At 43.5% G+C, this 22,463-nt stretch overlaps 2 protein-coding genes across 3 annotated transcripts in view; one reads left to right on the top strand and one right to left on the bottom strand.

Moving 5' to 3' along the window:
- The window catches only part of Ak9 (adenylate kinase 9), a 108,893-nt gene extending 89,267 nt beyond the window's left edge, over positions 1–19,626 (bottom strand). For both annotated transcript variants that reach the window (XR_003378370.1, XM_026787467.1), the window contains exons 1-6: positions 19,557–19,626; positions 14,274–14,401; positions 12,475–12,538; positions 10,564–10,616; positions 10,373–10,469; positions 6,888–7,000 (exon numbers count right to left, since the gene is read on the bottom strand). Coding sequence is in view for 1 of the 2 variants with exons in the window: in XM_026787467.1 (XP_026643268.1) it covers positions 6,888–7,000; positions 10,373–10,469; positions 10,564–10,616; positions 12,475–12,538; positions 14,274–14,390 (444 nt within the window). In the remaining variant the exon portion in view is untranslated. The remainder of the gene's footprint in view (positions 1–6,887; positions 7,001–10,372; positions 10,470–10,563; positions 10,617–12,474; positions 12,539–14,273; positions 14,402–19,556) is intronic.
- Positions 19,627–20,296: 670 nt separating this feature from the next.
- Positions 20,297–22,463, top strand: part of Fig4 (FIG4 phosphoinositide 5-phosphatase) — a 119,582-nt gene continuing 117,415 nt past the window's right edge. The window contains exon 1 of the mRNA XM_005363562.2: positions 20,297–20,563. Coding sequence (XP_005363619.1) covers positions 20,498–20,563 — 66 coding nt within the window. The 5' untranslated portion in view covers positions 20,297–20,497. The remainder of the gene's footprint in view (positions 20,564–22,463) is intronic.

Raw genomic sequence — 22,463 nt, 5'->3', positions numbered from 1 at the left:
CTGCGGAAACAATGTGATTAAATCAGTTCACACATTTCATTCTCTAGGAAGGCAGCCTCATACGAGGCCACTCTAGAGAGGTAGGTGGAATAATTATCCTTTAATGAGATACTGTACCTTTGCTTCTCAGGAAGTCTCACCTCATAGTGTAGTCTCTTATAGAACCTCAGACATGAAGCTTCTTAAGTCTGTCTATTTTTCTGAATTGCTCAGACACGTGTAGTTTTCCTTTTTCTTTCTTTCTATCATTGTTTCTTTTAAAAAATGTTTTTATTATTATATTTTATGTGTGTGGGTGTTTTGCTCTAAAGTATGTCTGTTTCCCATGTATGTGCCTGGTACCCCTGAAGGCCAGAAGAGGTCATCAGATCCTCTGTAACTGGAGTTACAGAGGTTGTGAGCCACCTTATGAATGCTGGGAGTTGAACCTGAGTCCTCTGAAAGAGCAGCTGGTGCTCTTAACCACTGAACCATCTCTCTAAAACCTCTCTTTCCTAGGCATGATTTCTCTTAACACTTTGGGCTTCACTCCTCTTTGAATAAACTTCAGCTTTGCTTGAATTTAATTTTTTTAAAATAAGCTTTTATTTCTTGTTTCATATTATCCACAGATAAATTTAAAATTTTCTGCCAGGTGGTGGTGCACGCCTTTAATCCCAGCACTTGGGAGGCAGAGACAGGCGGATCTCTGTGAGTTTGAGACCAGCCTGGTCTACAGAGTGAGTGCCAGGACAAACTCCAAAGCTACAGAGAAACCCTGTCTCAAAAAACAAAACAACAACAACAACAAAAAAAAACCTCAAAAAACAAAAACAACAAAAAATTTTAAATTTTCCTGAAAGTTGAGCAAATACAATACAGTGGTGGTATTTTGCATTAAATTCTAGTATATGGCAAACTTCAGTACATGATTTACAGGTCTGGTCAACAGGCTTGTCTGAAATTAATATATATGAAATTATCAGACATTTTAAATAGGAGAGAGCTAGCAGAATAGTGAAAGTAATAAAAAAGAACAGAAAATCTGCAAAGTTTTACAGAATTTTATTATTTTCGCTCAAAGAGGCTAAAATGAAGGAAAATGAAGAAGAAAGTCTTGTGTCTTCTGCCAATACATATGTGTGTGTGCATGTATGTATATCATATGTTTGTGTGCATGTATGGATGTGCCATATTTATTGTCACTTTATGGATGAAATATTTCATAAGATTCAGAAATGGCACCTGTAAGATCATGTTATCTAGCCTTTAAATTCTGCAAATGGAGTAAACTTACTCCTCATGGTAACCAAAGCCCAAACCAAAGTGTAAGTTACATCTTTCATGATGCTTCTGTGTACATGGATTCTCTCAGTTCGCAAGCACCAGCAAAGGGAAGTACTGATTCCTTGCAGATCAGGGAAATATGGCCAGGCTAAAAGCATCACAGAATCACATGGTCTTCCCATCCATCCCTGAGCTCTCTGTGTGCTTTATCGCTCACCATGCAGTGAGACTGCAGATCCTGCTCTGAATGCTTTGTATAATTAAAAAAAAATCTAGATGAAGGGGCGGAGAATTGCTCAGTGGTTTAAACCGCTTGCTGAGCAAACCTGGTGACCTGAGTTCAGTTGTTGGAAACCGTGAACAAAACTGGATGCACAGAGCTGTTGTGAAGAAACCAGGTTCCTGAGCCCAGGGTTCTATGTGTCCTCAGCTGGCCTGCTTGAGGACTGGAGGAAATGTGGAGAGAGCCTGACTGAGTCACGAGCACCATATGTTATGCTAAAACACTGCAGGTCTCTGAGTGGTGACAGTGGGCAGCGGGCACGAGACCATGGCAGACCACAAAGGCAGCCAGTCCCAGGCAGGGAGCTACGTGGCAGGTGAGAGAAAGAGGCCTATTAGGCATGCCATGCAGAGAAAGTGGGTATTTATTTAGTGGGTTATGGAGAGGAAAGGGAAAGGGGAAAAGGGAGACAAGCAGAGAGAGAGAGAGAAAGAGAAACAGAGAGAGGAGGGGGGAAGGGGAGAAGTTGAGAGAAGGGAGAGACAGAAAGAAAGGAACTCAGGTTGGAAAGGGAACAAAGATCTGCTTGCCTTAGTGGATGGAGGGGGGAGGGAGTCGGTGGGGCTTCTCTCTTAAAGGGACAGGACAGACCATTACAGTTTGAAAGTTTGAGGATCACTTGGAAGACCATGCAGCCTAAAAGCCTACAGTTTCTGATCCTTAGCTCAAGAATTTGCATTTGAACAAGCATCAGGTCACTGCTACCATTTTCTGAGAACCTGCTCTAGTTGCCTGCTGGCCATAAGTATTCTCTGTGGTACAGACCCCTTTAAAAAGTATCATGGAAGCTATACACATTTTGCATCAGAAAATACACATACACACATTTTTTTTGCATATGTTTGAAGAAGATTTATGGATGTTCTGAATATCATGGGTCCCAGGCTCAAAACTTCTAGGTATTAGAAATCACAGGCTTTTTTTTCAGCTAACCCCAAAGTATTGAGAAGTTTGTATTGCCCTGGGCTGTATTACTGGGGCAAAGGAACAAAGTTAAGAACTTCCTTCCCTCTGTGGAGCCTTCTCCTTTAGATGTCTATAGAACAATTCTCTTATCTGACCTGGGAGACTTATTCTTCCTGAGGAATGGCTTTTCTCCTGACTAATAACTAATCACAATTTCCCTTCTGCTACTTCAGATTAGTATGCATTTTAATTGTCAAATTAAATTACCTGAGAAGAATTACCAAGCTAGAATTACCTGGGAAGACAGACCTGTGGACTGCCTAGATAAGATTGGCCTCTGGTCTTCCTAGTGAAGGACAGTTCTGATTGCTCTAATTGATGGGAAAATGGGACAAGCCAGCCTGAAATTAGCTGCCTCCCACCCCCAGCTTTGGGTCCTGAACCACAGAGGTGAGCAGGACGTTATCTGAACAGTAGACACACCCATATTTGTTTGTCTCCACTCTTGACTGGAAGTGGGACGCCTAGGTATTTCAGTTCTGGCTGCCTTGACTTCCCCGCCAGGATGGACCAGGGGTCTTATTTGTTTTCTATTGCTGTGATAAAAACTGTGAGCAAAAAAAAAATGCCTCAAGGAAGAAAGGGTTTGGCCTACATTTTCCAGCTAACCGTCCATTACTCACCTGAAAGATGTCAGGGCAAGAACCTAGAGCAGAAACTAGGAGGAAACTGCAGATTGGCCTGTTTTCTGACTCAGAGTTCAGCAGGCATTTTTATAGAGACCAGAACTGAAAGACCTCGATAAATCCAGACCCTTCTAGCAGGAAAAATAGAGCCAAAAATCGAGGTTCAGTGACTCTGTTTCAGGAACTAGCTGAAGATAAAGTTAGATTATAATCTTGAGAAACAGAGAGTTACCTTCTTGTGATTATCACTGGTATTTTTGGAATACTCTGTTTCAGAAACTAGCTGATTATAATCTTGAGAAACAGGGAGTTGCCCCCTTGTGATCATCACTGGTATTTTCGGAATTTTCTATGACGCCCTCCCTACCCCCTTTGGATTACTGGGTTGTGGTTTCTTCCCTTAAAAACCCCTTCTCCCAGTTACTCAGGGTCGAACTCCTCCCCTGCGGGGGTTGTGAGTCTTGGCCCCAGTGCACTGGTTCCTGTCCTGTCAATAAACCTCTTGTGATTGCAGCAAGGACTGTCTCTCGTGAGTTCCTGGGGGGTCGTGTTATCCTGAGACTTGAGTGAGAGTCTCCCCGATCCAGAGGTCTTTCAGAACCACTGGTCAGGGGATAGCACTACCCACTGTGGGCTGGAACCTCCGGCATCAGTTATGCCCCACAGACAGGCTTACAGGCTGGTCTGAGATGGACAAATTCCTCAACTGAGAGTCCTGTTTCTACTTCCCAGGAAACTCTACTTTGTGCCAAGCTGGAAATAAAAACCAAGCAGCAGAGGCCTTACCTAGAATTGAAAAAAAAAATGTTTTCTCCCTGGCTTTTGTCAGGCTATTTTGTCGAAACAGGAATGAAATCAGGAAAATTAGAGCCAAATTCAGCACTCTAATGTAGTAAGCGTTTGGGGCCTTTGGCCTGTGTGCTGTCTTTTTACCAGTTCAGTTTCTTATATAATCTGTACTTTACTTCCTTGGACATTATGTTTGGTTTTAGTTAATGAAGCTTATCTTCTTTTTCTGTAGCAAATGTTCTTATGTTTCTCATTCTCAAGTTTGATTGGATTTTTCTTTGTCTTATTACATAGTCTAGGCCTAAATTCAAACTGCTGATTCTTCTGCATGCATCACCACCCCTGATCTGCATCACCACACCTGCCCTGCATTACCACACCTGGCCTGCATCACCCCAGCTGCCCTGCATCACCACACCTGGCCTGCATCACCACACCTGGCCTGCATCACCACACCTGGCCTGCATCACCACACCTGGCCTGCATCACTACAGCTGCTCTGCATCACCACACCTGGCCCTGGATCACCACAGCTGGCTCTGCATCACCACAGCTGCCATGCATCACCACACCTGGCCCTGTATTATCACACCTGGCCTGCATCACCACACCTGGCCTGGATCACCACACCTGGCCTGCATCACTGCAGCTGCTCTGCATCACCACACCTGGCCCTGGATCACCACAGCTGGCTCTGCATCACCACAGCTGGCTCTGTATCACCACAGCTGGCTCTGCATCACCACAGCTGGCTCTGCATCACCACAGCTGCCATGCATCACCACACCTGGCCCTGCATCACCACACCTGACTCTGCATCATCACAGCTGCCCTGCATCATCACACCTGGCTTCTCGGGATTTTGGTTCACTCCTGCCCATTAGCAGTGGCAGGGCTACAGAACACAACACACTCAGCATTAGAAGGCTTCCTATCTCAGAGCTGACCCTGACACATCCTTGAGTCTCAACATCAGAGCTGAGGACCAAATCTATTTTGAGCCATTATAAACTGTCACAGGCCATGAGAAGCAGGTGGCAGCTAGTGTTCAGATGTCAATACACTAGAAGTGTGGCTATCTGATGGAGGTTAATCCTGTCCAGACAAGGTCTGCAGCACCATCAACTCTGAAAGCTGTTGTTCTCTTTTGCTGAAGCAGCTTGGTGTCTCCCCTATACCTGCATTGTAGTATGTAATCTCTTGTGATGTGTATATGTAATCCCATGATTGCATCTCAATCTTACGGGCACATATATCTGTGGGCAGTCACAAAGATGACTTTTCATTTAGCTATATAGTTTTGATATATAGAATATATACTGGGACTTGCTTCATAACTGGATCTATTTGTCCCACCAGGACTGTGGACACTGAAAATCCTGCCTTGTTCTTTTGCTTACTGGATGGCTTCTCCAACCCCATGAGGCCTCCAGTGAGAGAATTCGGTCATGTAGCCAGAAACCTTGGTTCCCAAAGCCATCTCTCTGTTCTGTTCCCTGAGATATATTAGAGGTCACCTCTGTGCAATTGTTTTCCATTTGGCAGGACATGCAGTCAGGAAAGGAGTCTTTTATATAGATCATGTTTGGGGCCTTCAAAGATAAAGGGACACCCAAGCTTAGAGAGTTGTCTTTGTTCTGTGTGTGTATCTAAACTGGAAACTTTACAGAACAGGAGGAGAACAGCAGGAGAGGAATAAAGAAACTGGTGCAGAAAAGTACGCAGGGGAGAGTTCACCGCACCCTCAGATCCTTCTAGGTCCTGTGCTTGCTGTGAGTCTTCTTCTGAACCCTGAGGGGACACTGAGGCTGGCACTCAGAGGTCCCCAATAATAAACTCTCAGCGTCTGAACACCAAAGCTTGCCTTCCATCTTCACAAAACAAGTAGACAATGTCATATCAAATTCTGATCACAAGCCCATGAAGTGGCTGTTGCCATCTTTGTAAAGAGGGAATAGAGGCATCTAAGCAGTCTGTCAAATTCCAGTAGAAGATAAAGAGGAGAATTGGAAATACGATCCAACCCTGACTTGATCAGTGCCATACAGTGTGCCTCAACACTATACATAGGAGTCATTTGCCTACTCTTTTATTTAATTGCTAAGGTTATTAGAAGTGATTAGGTGCCATGTGGTGTACCAGGTGGAGCTTAGTGTGTCTGTCTGTCTGTCTGTCTGTGTGGTGGCAGTGAGGGAAAGGCTGCCAGGGCAAGTTCTGATAGATGATGCCCACACTGCCTTACAAAAGTTAGCTATGATGACATCTGCTGATGGGGCAAAGACGTTTCTGGTGAACGAAGTTTTAGGAACAGAAATCCAGAACTGTGATACATAAATGACTGTTTCCATAACTACCCAGAAAGCCTGGGCTGGAGCCACAACTTAGTGCTTAAGGGCATGTACTGCTTGTGCAGAGGACCCAAGTTCAAGTCCCAGCACCCACATCAGTTGGCTCACAACTGCCTGTAACTCTAGCCTTGGGGACTTGGGGAATCTGACACCCCCTTCTGGCCTTTTTAAGCATCTGACTCACATGTACAAGCCTACACACAGACACACTATTAAAAGTAAAATAAACTTTAAGTATGAAAGCATTCTTTTGAACTCAAGTTCTCTGAAAAGAAAAGATTTGCTATTTCAATAAGCAACTAATATCTTTACCTGGTGTGGGAGGTCCTTCTGTCTATGTGTGGATTTTATTGGTTAATGAATAAAGAAAACTGGCTTGGCTTATAGCATGGGAGGAGGAAGGCAGAGTTAGAGAGAAGCCATTGAGCTGCTGGAGACAGACGTGCTGAAATTTTGCTGGTGATGCACAGATTACTTGAAATGGGTTAAATTAAGATGTAAGAGTTAGAGTTAATGGGCCAAGTATTGTTTTAAAATTAATATAGTTTCTGTGTTGTTATTTTGGTTCTAGGAAGCTGGGACGAACAAGCAGCCTCCTCTAACATTTACCTTAATATTGATTATAACATCTGGTTGCAATTCTAAATTTTTAACAAATTCCAGTTGCTGCAAAGTGGTCGCAGTATCCTGTGCGAGTGATGGCATTTCAGTGATGATGTAACCTGTAAAATATGTAACAATTTATAATATCATTGAGTGAGAGCACAGCTTTATTATATTTTATAAAATATTAAAATATTAATAAGTAAGTAAAATTTATAAAATTATCTGTTGTGAATTTTAAGTTATTACCACATGAAGTATAGCTATGAATGATTCTCTTCTGATTAGAAAGAAATCACCATCTGGGAGGAGGAAACATCTTTAGAAATTCTAAGTCAGGGACAGGCAAGATGGAGCAGGGGGTAAAGGTCTTTGTCACAAAGCCCAATGACCTGAACTCATTCCTGGAAGAAGAGCACCAGCTCCCTGAAGGTGGTCCTTTGACCTCCACATGCACGCCATAGTGTGCATATGTTCCCCTTAACTGTAACAGTAAGTAAATAGATGTTTTAAATTCTTTAAAAATCTAAGTCCGTTTGATTTAGATGAGACACTTATGGAAAGAAACCCCAGGCTAATACTTTTAACTCAAGTAGAAACAGTTATATGACTCTTTTTATATGATCAATTATTTTCATCTTTAGATTAGTTTTTCATAACATAGTAGGACACATGCATACAATATCTATGTAGTTATAGAGAGTGATGAAAACCTGTGTACCCTTGTACATAAGAAACAGAACACAGTGATGTGGGAGTCCCCTCTGTGTGTTGCTTTTCTTGGTTAATGAATAAAGAAACTGCCTTGTCCTGTTGATAGGGCAGAACTTAGGTAGGTGAGGAAGACAGAACTGAATGCTGGGAGGAAGAAGGGTGGAGTCAGAGCCAGACATCATGGAGCCGCTTCTAGAGTCAGACATGCTGAATCTTTGCTGGTAAGCCACTGCCACATGGCGATATATAGATTAATAGAAATGGGCTAAATTAAGATGTAAGAGTTAGCCAATAAGAAGTTAGAGATAATGGTCCAAGCAGTGATTTAATTAGTATTGTTTTCTTTGTAGTTATTTCGGGGCTAAGCTAGCTGGGAGGCCGGGATAAATTAGCAGGCCCTCCTCCTTCAACACAGTATAGTTGGGGCTTTAGAACACTCATTGACTTGCATCCCACACAGAAGGAGAAATCTCACTGCAATGAGTCTTGAATACCACCATCATGTTGTTTCCCCAGGGAGTCTTGGGTACCACCATCATGTTGTTCCCTCAATACACTTTAAAGTTATGTCACTTGCTGACCCAAGAAACTTTTCTCTCATTACTAAAATATGTATCAATTCCTCAGCTAGAAATTAAAGAACTTAAATATGTTTTCCTGCTATTTTAATGTTTTTCCCCTTTGAGGAGCAATTGTAAGCTATGTTTCAGCCTTGAGAACTTAGCAAAAAAATTTATAACAAGTAAATAAAGCGAGATAGCTACTTAAAGGGTGAATGATACTATCTGTTGTGTCTTTCCTGTTTTCTGTGATATAGTTTTTACTGCACCATACTCTATTTTTAATTCTTTTTTTGTTTGTTTTTTTGGTTGTTTTCTGAGACAGGGTTTCTCTGTAGCTTTGGAACCTGTCCTGGAACTAGCTCTTGTAGACCAGGCTGGCCTTGAACTCTCAAGGATCCACCTGCCTCTGCCTCCCAAGTGCTGGAATTAAAGGTGTGTGCCACATACAAGTGGCTCCTTTCTCCTACAAATTAGTGCCCACATGGCCAACTAAATCCATGTAAAACCTAAAAATGCTTAAAAAGAAGCTCAAGACACATAAAAATAAAGTTTAACCACATTTTCCCCCACTGGTGGCATGCTACAGCTCCCCTAAGGAAGCTTTTCCTGATTCACTGGTAGCATGAAAAAAGTCACACCATTTTAAAAAGACGGCTTCCTGAGCTGTGCTGCCAGCACAAACTCAGGCAATAGAGCATTCCAATGTTATTTGTGGGTCCAGGTGTTTGTGTGCCCACTCAGGGTTGGGAGAAAAGTAGCTGAGACTATGCCCTTGGCTTGGAGCTCCCCACCTAGGCAGGCAGCAGGATCAGGTCTCCTAGGCAAGCACAGGCGGGAGAGCATGGTGGATTCTGGCTGCCATACAGAGATATTTCCAGGCTCCGCAGTGTGCTGCATGGCAGATTTAGCTATTACTCAGATTAAAAGGGTTTATGTGCTGCATGCTCATTCTAGAGTTGAAGTGCTGAATGCAGCTCCTACCAGACCTGGCAGTAATGGTACAAAGTGGAGAGAGGTGGAGCCAGCATCCAGAACAGCTGCAACCAAGCCACTTACCATTTTAAAAGCTCTTTAAGACGGTAAAGAATTACAGATAACACAATAAGAACAGATTCAGATATTAAAAAAAAAACTCTAAATGGATCACAGTGTTGGATAAATGTACATAGGCTTGGGAAAGAGACAAGAAAGAGTATAGAGAGTTGGAAAAGAGGTAAATCATTTTAAGAAAAGTCCTTAAAGAGACAAAGTACAGACACTCATAAATTAAAAGAAGTAAAAAAATAAGCCACATAAAGATCAAATCTGGAGTATGTATATTATTGTGCTTTCTTTGAGTTTTTTGATGGTGAAGGAGCTAAGTACAGAGAAACATTTCATTGTATGGGCTGCTAAAGTAAACCATCATCTTCACTCCAAAATTTGAGTCCAAGGATATGTTGCTTTAAAAAAGAGGTTCTTCTTTTGTTTCCACAAAAGATGAAAACCTGTGGATTGCTTCCAGACCAATATGGTTTGATGAAACAAGACACCCTAAAAGGTTTCTGTAAATACTCCAAGAAAAAATACTTCACCCAATAAACAGCAAAAAAAATTTAGAGAAAAATAACTACGCCCATATTCCCAAATATTGTTTATACTTGTTTGTTTATATTTAAAGGGGGATATGCTATAGTGATAAATAATTTGCTTTAGTATGGATCTTGGTTTATTGATACAAATTTAAGAGAGAGTGACTGCTGACAAACACTACAATAACAGGGTGAAGAGGAGAGCAGACAGGAGAAGCCAGAGGTGGTGGGTGCAAGAAGATCAGTGCACCTTTTTGATGCTTTGATTAATCAGTAGAGTTGAGGTTGGTGGCACACTTCTTCCAGCACTCCGGAGGCAGAGGGAGGCAGAGTTCGAGACCAGCCTGGTCTATAGAGTGAGTTCCAGCACGGCCAGAGTTGTTACACAGAGAAACCCTGTATTGGAAAATCTACCATCAACAAAAAAAAAAACCAAAAAGCAAAGGTGAACACTGGAGAATTAAAGACAAAGAAGCACTTGAATCTATCTTAGATGCTCAGCTCAGTAGGGGCTGTAAGATTCCTGGGCCAAAGCAAAAGAGGAATCCAGGAAACTACTGTTGATGCTTCCCTGCAGACGCTTGCATGCATACAGGCACGCACGCACGCACGCACGCACGCACACACGCACACAGGCACATACCAAAGTGAGAGACTTCCGGAGACTTGAGCTTCTCCAGGATCAGCCTCGTGACGAGCTCGTCCGGGATGCTGTGACCGCTCATCAGCAGCGACTGCAGCTAGAAGAAGCACAGACGCTGTGCGTTACTGCACAGTCTCTGGATTCACAGTTTCTGGCTCATTGTCGTAACTTGGAAATGTAGATTTGCTCACCATAGTTCCCGGTTCAGTCTCGGTGGCAATGTGTTCCTCCAAAACCGATAAAGCTGAAACGCGAGGGCAACATGTGAGTGCAAGCGAATATTCGGACTGCTAAACTAAGAAACATTTTTGGAATGTTTGTTAACTGGAGGCTACATCACTTGAGAATTTACAAAGCATCTTTATGCATGTTAGATCGGTTAAGGTTGGCCAAAGTAGAGGCGGACTGTTCTGCCGGGAACTTGTCTTGGCCACTCCACCAGGTTAAAATCTGAGGGGAGTAACTCCCTATGGACCGCTGTGCCTTGGATGACTGCGTCCCGCGGGGGGCGGTGGACAGTAGGAGGACGGGATGGGGCAGTGTGTGTGATTGGCTCCATGCCATGCGGAAGTTCACAACAGCACTATCAGTCGAGATCCTTTTGGTGCCATGCTCTCATTAATGTCTATGCTGATCATACAGAAGGAAAGAACGCATCGGGAAATGTGAAAATAGATAACCCTGATTCAAAGAGGAACCCTGAGAGTTCTAGTAACTATGCCATTCTCTGATGGAGGACAGCCCGGTGGGAATGGGGGGCGCTTGACTCAGGTGGAGACTTGAGTTGAATTGTGGCACCAGTCGTTAAGAATTTACAGACGCCTTGATGTTCTTTAAGACTCCCTAAGCTTCTTTATTTAAAACAAAACAAAACAACAACAAAAAACGGGCTGGAGAGGTGCTCAGTGGCTAAGGAGAAGGTCCCCATGGAGGCTCAGTACCTTCTGTAACTCCAGCTCCGGAGGACCTAAAACCTTTTCTGGCTCCCGTGGACACAAGGAACACATGTGGTACATATTCATACATGAGGAAACAGCACTCATACACTTAAAACAGGAGTAATTCTTTTTTAAAAAGAGGAAACTTTCCAAGATCTATGGAGTGTGTTCTGTGTTACTCATTGTTCTCCACCCACATATGAAAACTATGGCACCCCAGTTTCACTAGTGATGTACGGGATGCCCTTCTACGACCTCCTTGCCAACTATGATCACAGTTAGGCCAGTGATTTTAATGCTTCACCACCAACTTGTCAGACAAATATGAATCAGTGTTAATTTTTAATAATTTGAGATGAAACTTTTCTTCTATTCCTTGGGTTCAGCTCTACTTTCCTGAGTGTTGTGTGTGTGCATGTGTGTGCACATGTGCATAAGGATGAGTGTGTGTACACTTGTGCACAGGCTAGCAGTCGTCCACCTTGGGTTTCGAGACAGGGTCTCACTGGGGTCTGGGGCTCAACAGTCACTTAGGCTAGGCTGGCTGGCCAGTGAGCTCCAGCCATCCTCCTGTCGCTTCTTGCCCGGCACAGGACTGCGAGCGTTTGCCACATTACCTGGCTTTTGTTTACATGGGTGCTGGGCAGCGAACTCAGGTCCCATGCTTGTGTGGCAAGCACACCACTGACTGAACCAACTCCCCAGTCCCTCTGTTTATGGATTTCTTATTCATCCTTTTTTAAAAAAACTTTTCTATTAGGAAGCGGATAGCTTTGCTGGTTAGGAAGATGTGTGTGTGTGTACCAACCTGTTGACTTCCATATTTCAAAGAACGTAAGGAAATTTATGAGTAAAAATATACTTTTTCCAATGGGGTAATAAAGTTCTGGCAAATGCTCTGAAGACCATCTCTAAGAACATGCTCATGCACACATATAAACAATTCCGATGGAAATAAAGGAGGAGGGACGGAGTCAAAGGCATTTGACAGACATGACTGGAGTGACGCTATTAGTGGGTTGGTAGTCAGCAGGTAGGGATGTGTGCGATGAAGGGAACGTGATAAAACATTAATTATGGACTCAGATCAGAATTCATTATGCAGTCTATACTGTGAATCTTTGAAATTATTCATACTAAATACAGGGAAAAAATTAAATTTACCTTCAACACGAATACATTTCCAAGCTTGTGCTATATTACGGGCTAATGTTGTCTTCCCAGACCCCTTGGAAAGAGAAATGGTATTAAAACCCAGCAAAACCTTCATTTCACGGTGAAGCAGAGGCACCAATACAGAGAATTCCACTGATGTTTATTGTTACATAAATGTTTATCCTATAAAATAAAGAGGGCCCTATATGTTTAGAACTTCATTTTCTCCACTACTTCTTATATATCCCACATATGCTGAGCTTATCTATATTATTATTGAAGGAAATTAGGAAGCTATATAAATCAGGACAATACATCATTGGGATATTACAAAAATTGTAATTCTAATTATAAATCATCATACAATATATTGAGATTTGTCATTTTATTTTCTTCATAAAGAAAAGGGAAGTTTTGGTGACTTCCACTGAATAATTTTATTTCCTTTTTTTTCTTTTCTAAACATACTGTGGCTATGTGAGTGAGAACCTGGCCACTGAACAATATCATCAACCCTGTCCTTACTTCTATTTTGAGACGGAGCCTCAGTAAGTTGCCCAGGCTGGTCGTGAACTCACTCTGAAGCCAGAGCAGAGCCTAAGGTTGTGATTCTCCTGCCTCAGCCTCGTAAACTGCTGTGACTGCAGCGTCAGCTCACACAGCAGTGTTGAAGAGCAGATAAACCTCTTAGCTGACTGTTTGGAGAGCATCCTGTTTCAAAGTTACAAGCTCATTCCTGTGAAGTGATACTTGCCTCTGGGTGTTCTCAGGGATGACATTTAGAACCATAGTTTTAGAATCGTGGTTTCTAATAAAAATTGTTGGAAATGTTTCTTGGTTACCTGTCCTATGGTTTCTATCAAAAATGAAACCAAAGATAGGCTCTCCTTTGGCCTTGGCTGTTCTGGAAGGTTCTCTAACTGACTAGCCCAGTCCTCTAGCTGTTCTGGAAGGTTCTCTAACTGACTAGCCCAGTCTTCCAGCTGCCAATTAGCTCAGTGGCTGAAGGCAAAGCTGACCCTGAGGTCCTTCCTCCAGCTGCCAAGAAGTGAGCAATTTTATAACAGCACCTTCTGGGTTCTTCCCATTTGTCAGGAAGACAATAGCTGATTCTCCGATACACTACAGGCCCATTTGTCCTCAGACTGGAGAAATGATTCTCAGCAAACACATGGTGGCTCACAACCATCTCTAATGAGATCTGGTGCCCTCTTGAGGAAAAGACCTGGTCAATTGTCCTCATCAACGTAGACCATGAAACCCAATAGAGACAAGTTCAACAGAAGCTCCATGCATGGGCTGCCACGCATGCTTCAGCATGGCCATGCATGGGCTGCCACGCATGCTTCAACATGGCCATACATGGGCTGCCACGCATGCTTCAGCATGGCCAGGACATTTTTTTCCGTTCCATCCCCATTTGCCCTCAGCACCTTTTGGGGTTCATAGACACCCCAGTTCATCTCCCATACCCGGAGAGCCTCGTGGCTAGTTTCTAAGCAGATCTTATATTCAAATCAAATCTGAAGTAACCTTAGATCACAGAGCAGCAACAATCACCACAGTACAGAGTTTTGTTGTTATATCCTTATACTATTAAAACCAACATCAGTGTAGCCTGGGTTTCTCTTCTAGTGACTAGCATAAGAACTCAAAATCAATATTCTATCAGAGTTGAAGTGATATTATGAAAATCTATCAGACACTAAAGAAAATATGAACATACTGTGTGATTTCCATTCTTGTATGGTAATATAAGACTGAGATTTTAAAATACAAATTACCAAATGTTAGAAGAGATAACTTACTGGTTTTCCAAATACAATAAAGCAAGTAGGTTTGGACAACAAATAGTTTCTCTCAGCTTCATCTTCATTAAAGATATCTGCAAAAGGACATTCTTCTGTCTTCTCTGCTGACGCCATAATAGAAAACACTACAAAACAGAAGAAGAGCTGAAGGCATACAGTTGTTGGAGCAGGAGGATGGGGGAGAACTCTGTGAATGTACTTAGCCCCGGAACCATTCCATAGCATTAAATGTTTGAGAGAGAAACAAAATAACCAAAGCTGTTTAAAAGAAAGGTCAACACGTCCAACAATCAAATTGACAAAATATATATATATACATGCACACACATGCATGTTGCAATACTTGTTAAATTTCTACAAGGCTGATATTTAAATCATTTTGGAAAGCTTTTGCTAGTGTGAGCTTTGAAGTAGAGTTCTGGGCACAGTCTTCCACTTCAAACTTGTTGTCTGTTACAGCACATTTTAATTTGTGTAGCTTTTGTTGGAATGAATTAGAAATAAATTGGGTCAGTAAGCTTTTGGATTTGTTTTTTGTACAAAGATCTAATGTCCTTTTCAAGCACTTGTAAATTATTTAGATATTTGAACCTAAAAAAATTCACCCATACAATGAATATATTATATAAGTAGTAAAAATAACAAACCTTTTTCTTGACTACAATGAAATAATTATGAATGTATTTAAATGTAACCATAAAAATTAACTTATTTTTTTGGATTTTTCGAGACAGGATTTCTCCATAGCTTTTGGTTCCTGTCCTGGAACTAGCTCTTGTAGACCAGGCTGGCCTTGAACTCACAGAGATCCACCTGCCTCTGCCTCCCGAGTGCTGGGATTAAAGGCGTGTGCCACCACCGCCCAGCAACCATAAAAATTTAAACAGAAATAATAGAATGTTAAATTAATGCTATACTAATTAGCACTATTAAATTTTCTCTTTTTAAAAGGTTTTTCATACAATATATTTTGAATGTTTCCCTTACCCCAACTCTTCCCAGATCCTTCTCACGTCCTTACTCCTTCAAGTTTATGTTTCTTTCTTTGTTTAATTAATTTATTTTATTTTATGTTCATTGGTATTTTGCCTGCATATATGTCTGTTGGCAGAGGCCACTTGTTCGTTCCTGGCTGCCCAGACCATAAAATCATCACTCAAAAGCTATATTATTTGCAATATTGTTCGGCCAATACCTTAAGTGTATTTCTGGCTAACTCTTATATCTTAAATTAACCCATTTCCATTATTTTCTACTTTACCGTGAGGCTCATGGCCTATTAGCAAGGTTCCAGCTGGGGGTTTGCGTCTTTCTCCTGTGGCAGCTAGATACATGGCTTCTCACTGACTCTGCCTTCTCTCTCTCTCTCTCTCTCTCTCTCTCTCTCTCTCTCTCTCTCTCTCCATATATATGTGTGTGTGTGTGTGTGTGTGTGTGTATATTTCTTCCAACTTGGCTATATTCTGCTAATCCATTGGCCAAAAGCAGCTTCTTTATTAATCAATAAAAGCAACACATATACAGAAGGACTTCCCACACCGGATGTCTGTGTGAGGGTGTTGGATCCCCTGCAACTAATGTTACAGACAGTTGAGAAGTGCCATGTGGGTGCTGGGGATTGAACTTGGGTCCCTGGAAGAACAGCCAATGCTCTTAACCACCGAGCCATCTCTCCAGCCCATATTAAAGTAAATTTTAAAAAGAAGAAATAAGGGAAAATTTAAAGCTGTAACTAACCAAAGTAAAATAAAATGTTTGAAATAAATTCTATCTGATCAGTTTCAAAAGGCAAATTTTGGCTGGCTAAATTTTTAAAATGAGGCTCCTTTCACAGGCATTTCTCCAGATGATAGACCAGTCCTGCAGCCATGTCAGTAACAGCTCTCTTCCCGTACCAGTGTTTTCCTGAGGAAATGGGTGCATTATTTCAGTTACTGCCTAGAAATGACGTGTGCACTGAAGGCAGATCGTGTGGCGGGCACACACTGTTGAGAGACACACACTCCAAAAGTATTTGTACTGGTGACGCCACAGTCCTTCTCTAAGAGAAACTTGTAAGCATCAACCTGAGAAATGTTTTCTCTCAAGGACCACTGGGTAGAGAGCCCCAATTGAGCAAGTGCTGCAGGAGCCCCTGGAGTGAGAAAATGGAGGACGGTGATGGAGTCTAAGCAGGTCTGGAAGAGCAAACACAAGGATCACAAATAGGCAAAATGCAGGTCGGCTTCCCTGGGAGCAGCTGACACAGAGAAAGACATCACAGGAGAATCGTGGTCTATCAGTGCAATCTGCAAAAGAAACACTTCGAGCTTTCAGTTCCACTTGTGGGGGGGGGTGGGGACTCCGAAAAATAGTCATCGTGGGGAATCTTCCTGCAGGCGGAGCTTTGAGTAGAATTTATAATCCCTCAAGCTGGCGGGCATGAGAGCGGGAATACTCGAGAAGCCTGTGACTGGACTTAGAAATGGTTTGGCAGATACGTTTAAAGCGAGCTCTTTCCATCCCAGCCGCATTCTTGCGTGATCCCCTTCCTTTGAATGCAAGTGGGATGTGTGACTTGCTTCTCATGGTTATCTTATGTCCTGTTTGTTCAGAAGGAAGCTGCTTCGCAGTGAGAGGACTCCGTGACAAGGAATGGTGTCTGACCTTCAGGAGTGGAGAGCACCAGGTAGCCAACGGCTAAAGAGAACTGGAGCCTCGGTTATATTCCCAGAGATGGATGTTCCTTATGATGGGATGGATTCTTCCGTGGTCGTGTATCCAGCTAAAAGCGCATTTCAGTCAACACATGCTTGCAGAGGACCCCACTGATCTAGGCCAGAACCCCTGGCCATGGAAACTATGAGATAATAAGGGCATTTTTTTTATGCAGCATGGAAAACTAGTATCGGCAAGGATGAAACGTGTGAACCTTTCCTTTCACAAACCATACATTTGTGAAGAGGGGCTGAACAAACAGGCCAGCAAGATCATTACCCAGGAGATGCTAGCTGGTCTTTCCTTGGTCCTCTGAGTACTATAGGTTCCTAAATGGGAAGGAACGCTTTGAGGGGCAGGATAAAGTGACAGAGGCTACATCATGATTTAACAAGTCTCCTTCACATATTCACCGCTAGAGATGCTCTACTTCCCCATGGCTGAGATGAGACTAAGCCAGAACTCCCATCACTGGTGGTCTGGTTATACAGGATCTCTTCCCACTGTAAGGGACAAGTGACAGAGACGCAGATGGACTTGCCCTCCCCATCCATAGTCAGTTGAATTTGTCTCATTTGTCACCACAAATATCACGTAATATTGTCTCAGATCAAAGGATCCTCTTCACAGCAAAGCGGATATTGTAAGAGGTGCATAAGTGTGGGATCTACTGTCTCCACCACATCCCAGCGCACCGAGAAGTAGCCGGTGTATCAGACAGGCATCTCAAAGGTCCAGGTACGGCCCTGTTTAGTATTGTGTGGGACAGAGAGATCAGCGTACTTCAAAAGATGAGGAAGATGTCCTGAGTTAAGTAACGGAAGAAGAAGTGCTCCTGATCCCCATCACTCCGCGACTGATTTGGGCCACCTCTCACAATTTAGGACTCTGGTGGTAATGGACTGGCTCCGGTTTGTAAGAGAGATGATGGTAGCAGAGAGCCCAGTCAAGCTTTCACAGAACGGAAACTGCTGCCACCAACTGGCCATTTTCAGCTCCACAGCCTTGAAGGAGTCTGGCAAGTGGAGGGAGGTCTGAGATCATATAGTTGGGGCTGGGAAGGTAATCGTGATCTCTGGGGGAATCTCTGACATACATCTTCATGCTGAGACGCAGGAATAAAAGCTGACTACCTACAGGACAAACAACTAGACCCGCATTAGACCTGGCCCTAGAATGAACGGTAAAGAGGGAGATGTATGGACCCAGGGCTGACCTCAGCAGTGAATTCTGCAGCTGCCCCCATTAATTTCCTTCCTGCAAGTCCCTTTCTCTTAGAAATTGGAACTAGTCACTACTTTCAAGGATCGGTGATGGGTGGTGTGACCACGATGTGGGGAGCGCGGGGGTGAGTGGTTCACAGGGTGGACGGTGTGCCCACGATGTTGCCTGCTCATCTGAGCTCAGACAAACAAGAAGTTCCAAGATATCAGTGCTCTGCCATAGCAGGCTTCCACCAGTAATCGCTGGGAGTTCACGAAAAAAACAAACAAACAAACAAACAAACAAACAACACGCTGCTCCTTTGCTCCAAGAAAGGGAATAGTTCTAAGATATGCACTCCTCATTCCCTAGGGAATTTAGCTAACCAAGAGGTTTGCTTGATAATATTCTCCCTTCCCAGTTCCTTTCCTTTCTTGCCACTTTTTCCTGGGATTGCCCCTTCTATAAGCAGCTTGGTACTTTTTTTTTTTAATTGTCTTTTTCTTTCTGCTTCTAGACGATGCACACTAAGAAAGTCCTAAAAGGGAAGTGCTTAGTTGTAGTATAAAACAATAATCGAAAACAATATTTGAAAATCAGAATTGTTTATTTTTAAAAAGTGACTTTCCTAAACCAAATCACTGCAAATGTTTAGCTTACATTAGGAAGGGTTGATTTCTATTATGAAATGAGAAAGTTAAAAGATTCAATTCAAGATGGAGATAACTGGTTCCCTGGGGCTTGTTGGCTGAAGAACACCATCCAGATTGACCTCTGGCTTTTACATACACACACACTCTCTCTTACACACACACACACACACACACACACACACTTTTACACACGCACACACATAAAATCGTAGAACTGATATTCCTGCCTGTTTTCTAGTTTCTCAATAAAAAGATGGATCAAACTCGGAAAGGAAACTAATAATAAATACCCAAATACTTAAGAAATCTTGTAATGTCCCCATTCGGAATCCACAGCAAACTCTAGTATCACATTCAGTTATGTGTTTGCATTTTTAAAATTTTGTTATCCTGTCAGCATGAGACTCCTCTAGCAGTAAATTCCGGGGTATAGAGGGGTGGGGGTGGGGGACGACTTAGCACTTCCTCCCTAGGCTAGCTTAGCCACTACTATCTTACACTCTGTAGCAGGTGTTTGGCCTGCATCTGTGAGATAAATAGTCGATGAAAAAAGAACCGGTTTTGAAAGTTGATTTATGGATAGATGGGGTCTAGTTTTGAAAGAAAAAAAAACTGGTATGGGGGTCCCCGCAGAAAGTGGACTTCCCTGAAACTGAAAACAAATTACACAAAATACATCCAGACAGTGGACAACGGTCCTTTCACCCCTTGGGAAAGGACTGCTTACCTTACCCCTGTGGACCGACCCGGCAGCAGCTACCTCCAGAGGCTCCAGGTATCTGTTGGGCGGTTGCCCTGGAAACCAGTGAGCGGCTTGCAGGGCCCTGGAGGGCGGGGCCTCTGGGGGTGGCGCTGTAATTCGGGTGAATACTTAATGTTTGCTTTTGTGTTCATAATTAGAAAGTACACTTTCCCTCAAATGTGGAAGGGATGAACAGAGCGAGTACGTATATTGTCTGCTTACAGTCTACTTACGTCCAGAACAAAACGGAAGAGCCTTATGTTAAAGCTGAACGGCCCCCACAGCAGGGCGCTCCCCTACACTGCCGGCGTCTCCTTTAGAATTCACAGACGGTTTAGCCTCACACAGAAAATGTGCAAATACCAACGGCGCCACACAGAAGTGATCAGGAAAGATTCATGGGCCACATGAACTTTACTACTCTTACAGGAATAAAATAGGCAACAAAAGAGGGAAAAATCACAGGCATTCAGGGAAGGACCACTTTAAGATAGGTTTCAGGAAAATACAGAGTAGACAGGAAGAAACAGACCAATTACAACACGGAGAAGCAATTGGAAAGGAGACTCTAGTCACCTGACCTTTCTTTAAGAACCAAGAAAAAGCAGTTCTTTTTTTTTTTTTGGAGGCTGACCTTAACAAAGATGGCGCCCTTAGCATCCGCCCTCAACAATGCCATACCCCTGTTGTAACCCCGCCGCTCGTGTGTGGGCGGGGCTTAATGGGAGGTGTGACTCGGGGAATCCGGAAGCAGCCTGCATTTGCGGCTGCTAAAGCTTTAGCACTCCGGCTTTGCATTTTCTCTGCCGGTCTGGTGAGCTGGCTCTGCAGAGTCTCCTCCCTCGGTCTCCGGAGACGATCCGGCCTCTGTCACGACCCGGGCCGCGGCCTGGTGCCCTGTAGTGGGGCCGCCATTGGCTGGAGCCATGCCTACGGCCGCTGCTCCCATCATCAGCTCGGTCCAGAAGCTGGTGCTCTACGAGACCAGAGCTGTGAGTATCTGCGGCGGCGGGGCAGATCGGGCGGGAGGACCGCGCTGCCGGCGGTGGGTGAGGGGACGCTGTGGGATCGAAGGGCAGAGGCAGCGCCCCTTATCACCCCCTCCCCTCCCAACTCCGCAGCTCCGTGGAAAACACCTCGGAGAGAGCTCGCCTGCCAGGGCCGTGCAGCCAGACACTGGTGGGTTTGCGTGTCTGTCCTGCTTAGGAGCCTTGGCTGGAAGATGTTCATGCAAACAGGTGCTTGTGGGACACAGGAATGACACACAACTTCTGAATGTGTTACTCGATGATTGTTTTCCACTTTCTCACAGTCTGCTAAAGTTCTCGAGTCCACTCCTCATAGTGAAGTCGTTTTGAGCATTGCCTAGGTAACTTCTATTTTGCATTCCATGGTATATTGTCACTGCATTTGGCGTTACTCTGCACTGTCTTGCTGAGATTTGGGGTTCTGTGTCATGGACAGTTAGGTTACTAGTTCTCTGGCGTGTAGAGTTGAAAAACAAAGTTACTAGAGTGTGGCTTACCTGAATCAGAACTCCACCATGATATTAGGATCAGTGTGTAAGTTAATTCACCGTCCCGGTCACAAACTGATGAGTATCTATCTCATAAGGTACATGCATTGAAATGCAGCTAGTCTTCGAGAGGACAAGAAAGCATTTATCTTCCCGGTTTCTCACAACTCTAGCAGTGTCTGCCTTGCTTCCTGTGTACAATTACTGGTTCTAAATCAGTTTGGGAAACAAGTCCACTCGATTGGATCAAGACCAGAAATGGAATAAGATTTACAAATACCTTCACTTCTCTTCAGAGACTCACACAGAAATACCATTTTGGCATTGAAACAAAATTTTCTTTTAGTAAAAGGTGCTGGTGAGGGTTCCTGGTAAGAAACGTAAGTAAATTGGTACATAGGATTTTAGCCCACTGATAATCTGAGCCTTCCAGGGGCCCATCTCAGATGTCGTGTTCTTTCTAAAACAGAATGTATTTTTCAGAACTCCTGAGTGGTACCTATGCTGAGGAGGGTATGCTCTGTCCCTAATTTAGTCCCAAGTCAGCGGTCAGCAAACACATGTTTGAGATTCGGTTGTGTACCCTTTTGTGCCTTAATTATCCAGTAAAACCGCATTAGCTCGAGTTCCCTGTGCCCACCCTGTGGTTTTCTACTTATTTCTGTCTCACTCCATCTTTTCTTATCAAACCTTTTATGGTACTGACATACACCAAGTAGTCACCAGCTGCTAGTCAGGGTTTGGCACAGGAAAGGTAGGTGCATCAGAAGGGTGCTAGGAACATTGCATGGGCACAATGGCAGACCCAGCTCCCCAGCTCTGGAAAAGCGGGATTGGGAATATTACCCACAAACAGTGCAGGCGCTGGGATGAAGGATGACTTGAGAGACTCAGGTCTAATTGGACACTGCCCCTGTGGACAAATCATGACATAATTCCTTCACTGTAGGACTTCCCCTACAGTGGCAGGTAATATGTGGTAGGCTGCATTAGCTCTGAAGCTTGGTCCTTATCAGTTAAGTAGATCTTTGTTTATTTACTTATTTATTCTTGTGTTAAAACAGAAAGATTGGTTTTGAGTCATCTGCTTAGAAATGAAGGGACACCACTCAGATAAAACATAAAATTACTAGCAACTGAGTAAGAGGTAGGAGTGGAAAATTGTAACATAGGCTGTGATCATGAGAATCATGGGAACGTTTGCGGAGTGGTCTGTGCTGTCCTGCAGGCTGTGGTGATAATCACAGGTGATGTTTGCAGAGTGGTTTGTGCTGTCCTGCAGGCTGTGGTGAGAATCACGGGTGACGTTTGCAGAGTGGCCTGTGCTGTCCTGTAGGCTGTGATCATGAGAATCACGGGTGACGTTTGCAGAGTGG

The sequence above is a fragment of the Microtus ochrogaster genome, linkage group LG9, assembly GCF_000317375.1.
Source record: "Microtus ochrogaster isolate Prairie Vole_2 linkage group LG9, MicOch1.0, whole genome shotgun sequence".
Lineage (NCBI taxonomy): Eukaryota > Metazoa > Chordata > Mammalia > Rodentia > Cricetidae > Microtus > Microtus ochrogaster.
Note: the sequence above shows the minus strand (reverse complement) of the source record. Positions and strands in the feature narration are given on the sequence as shown.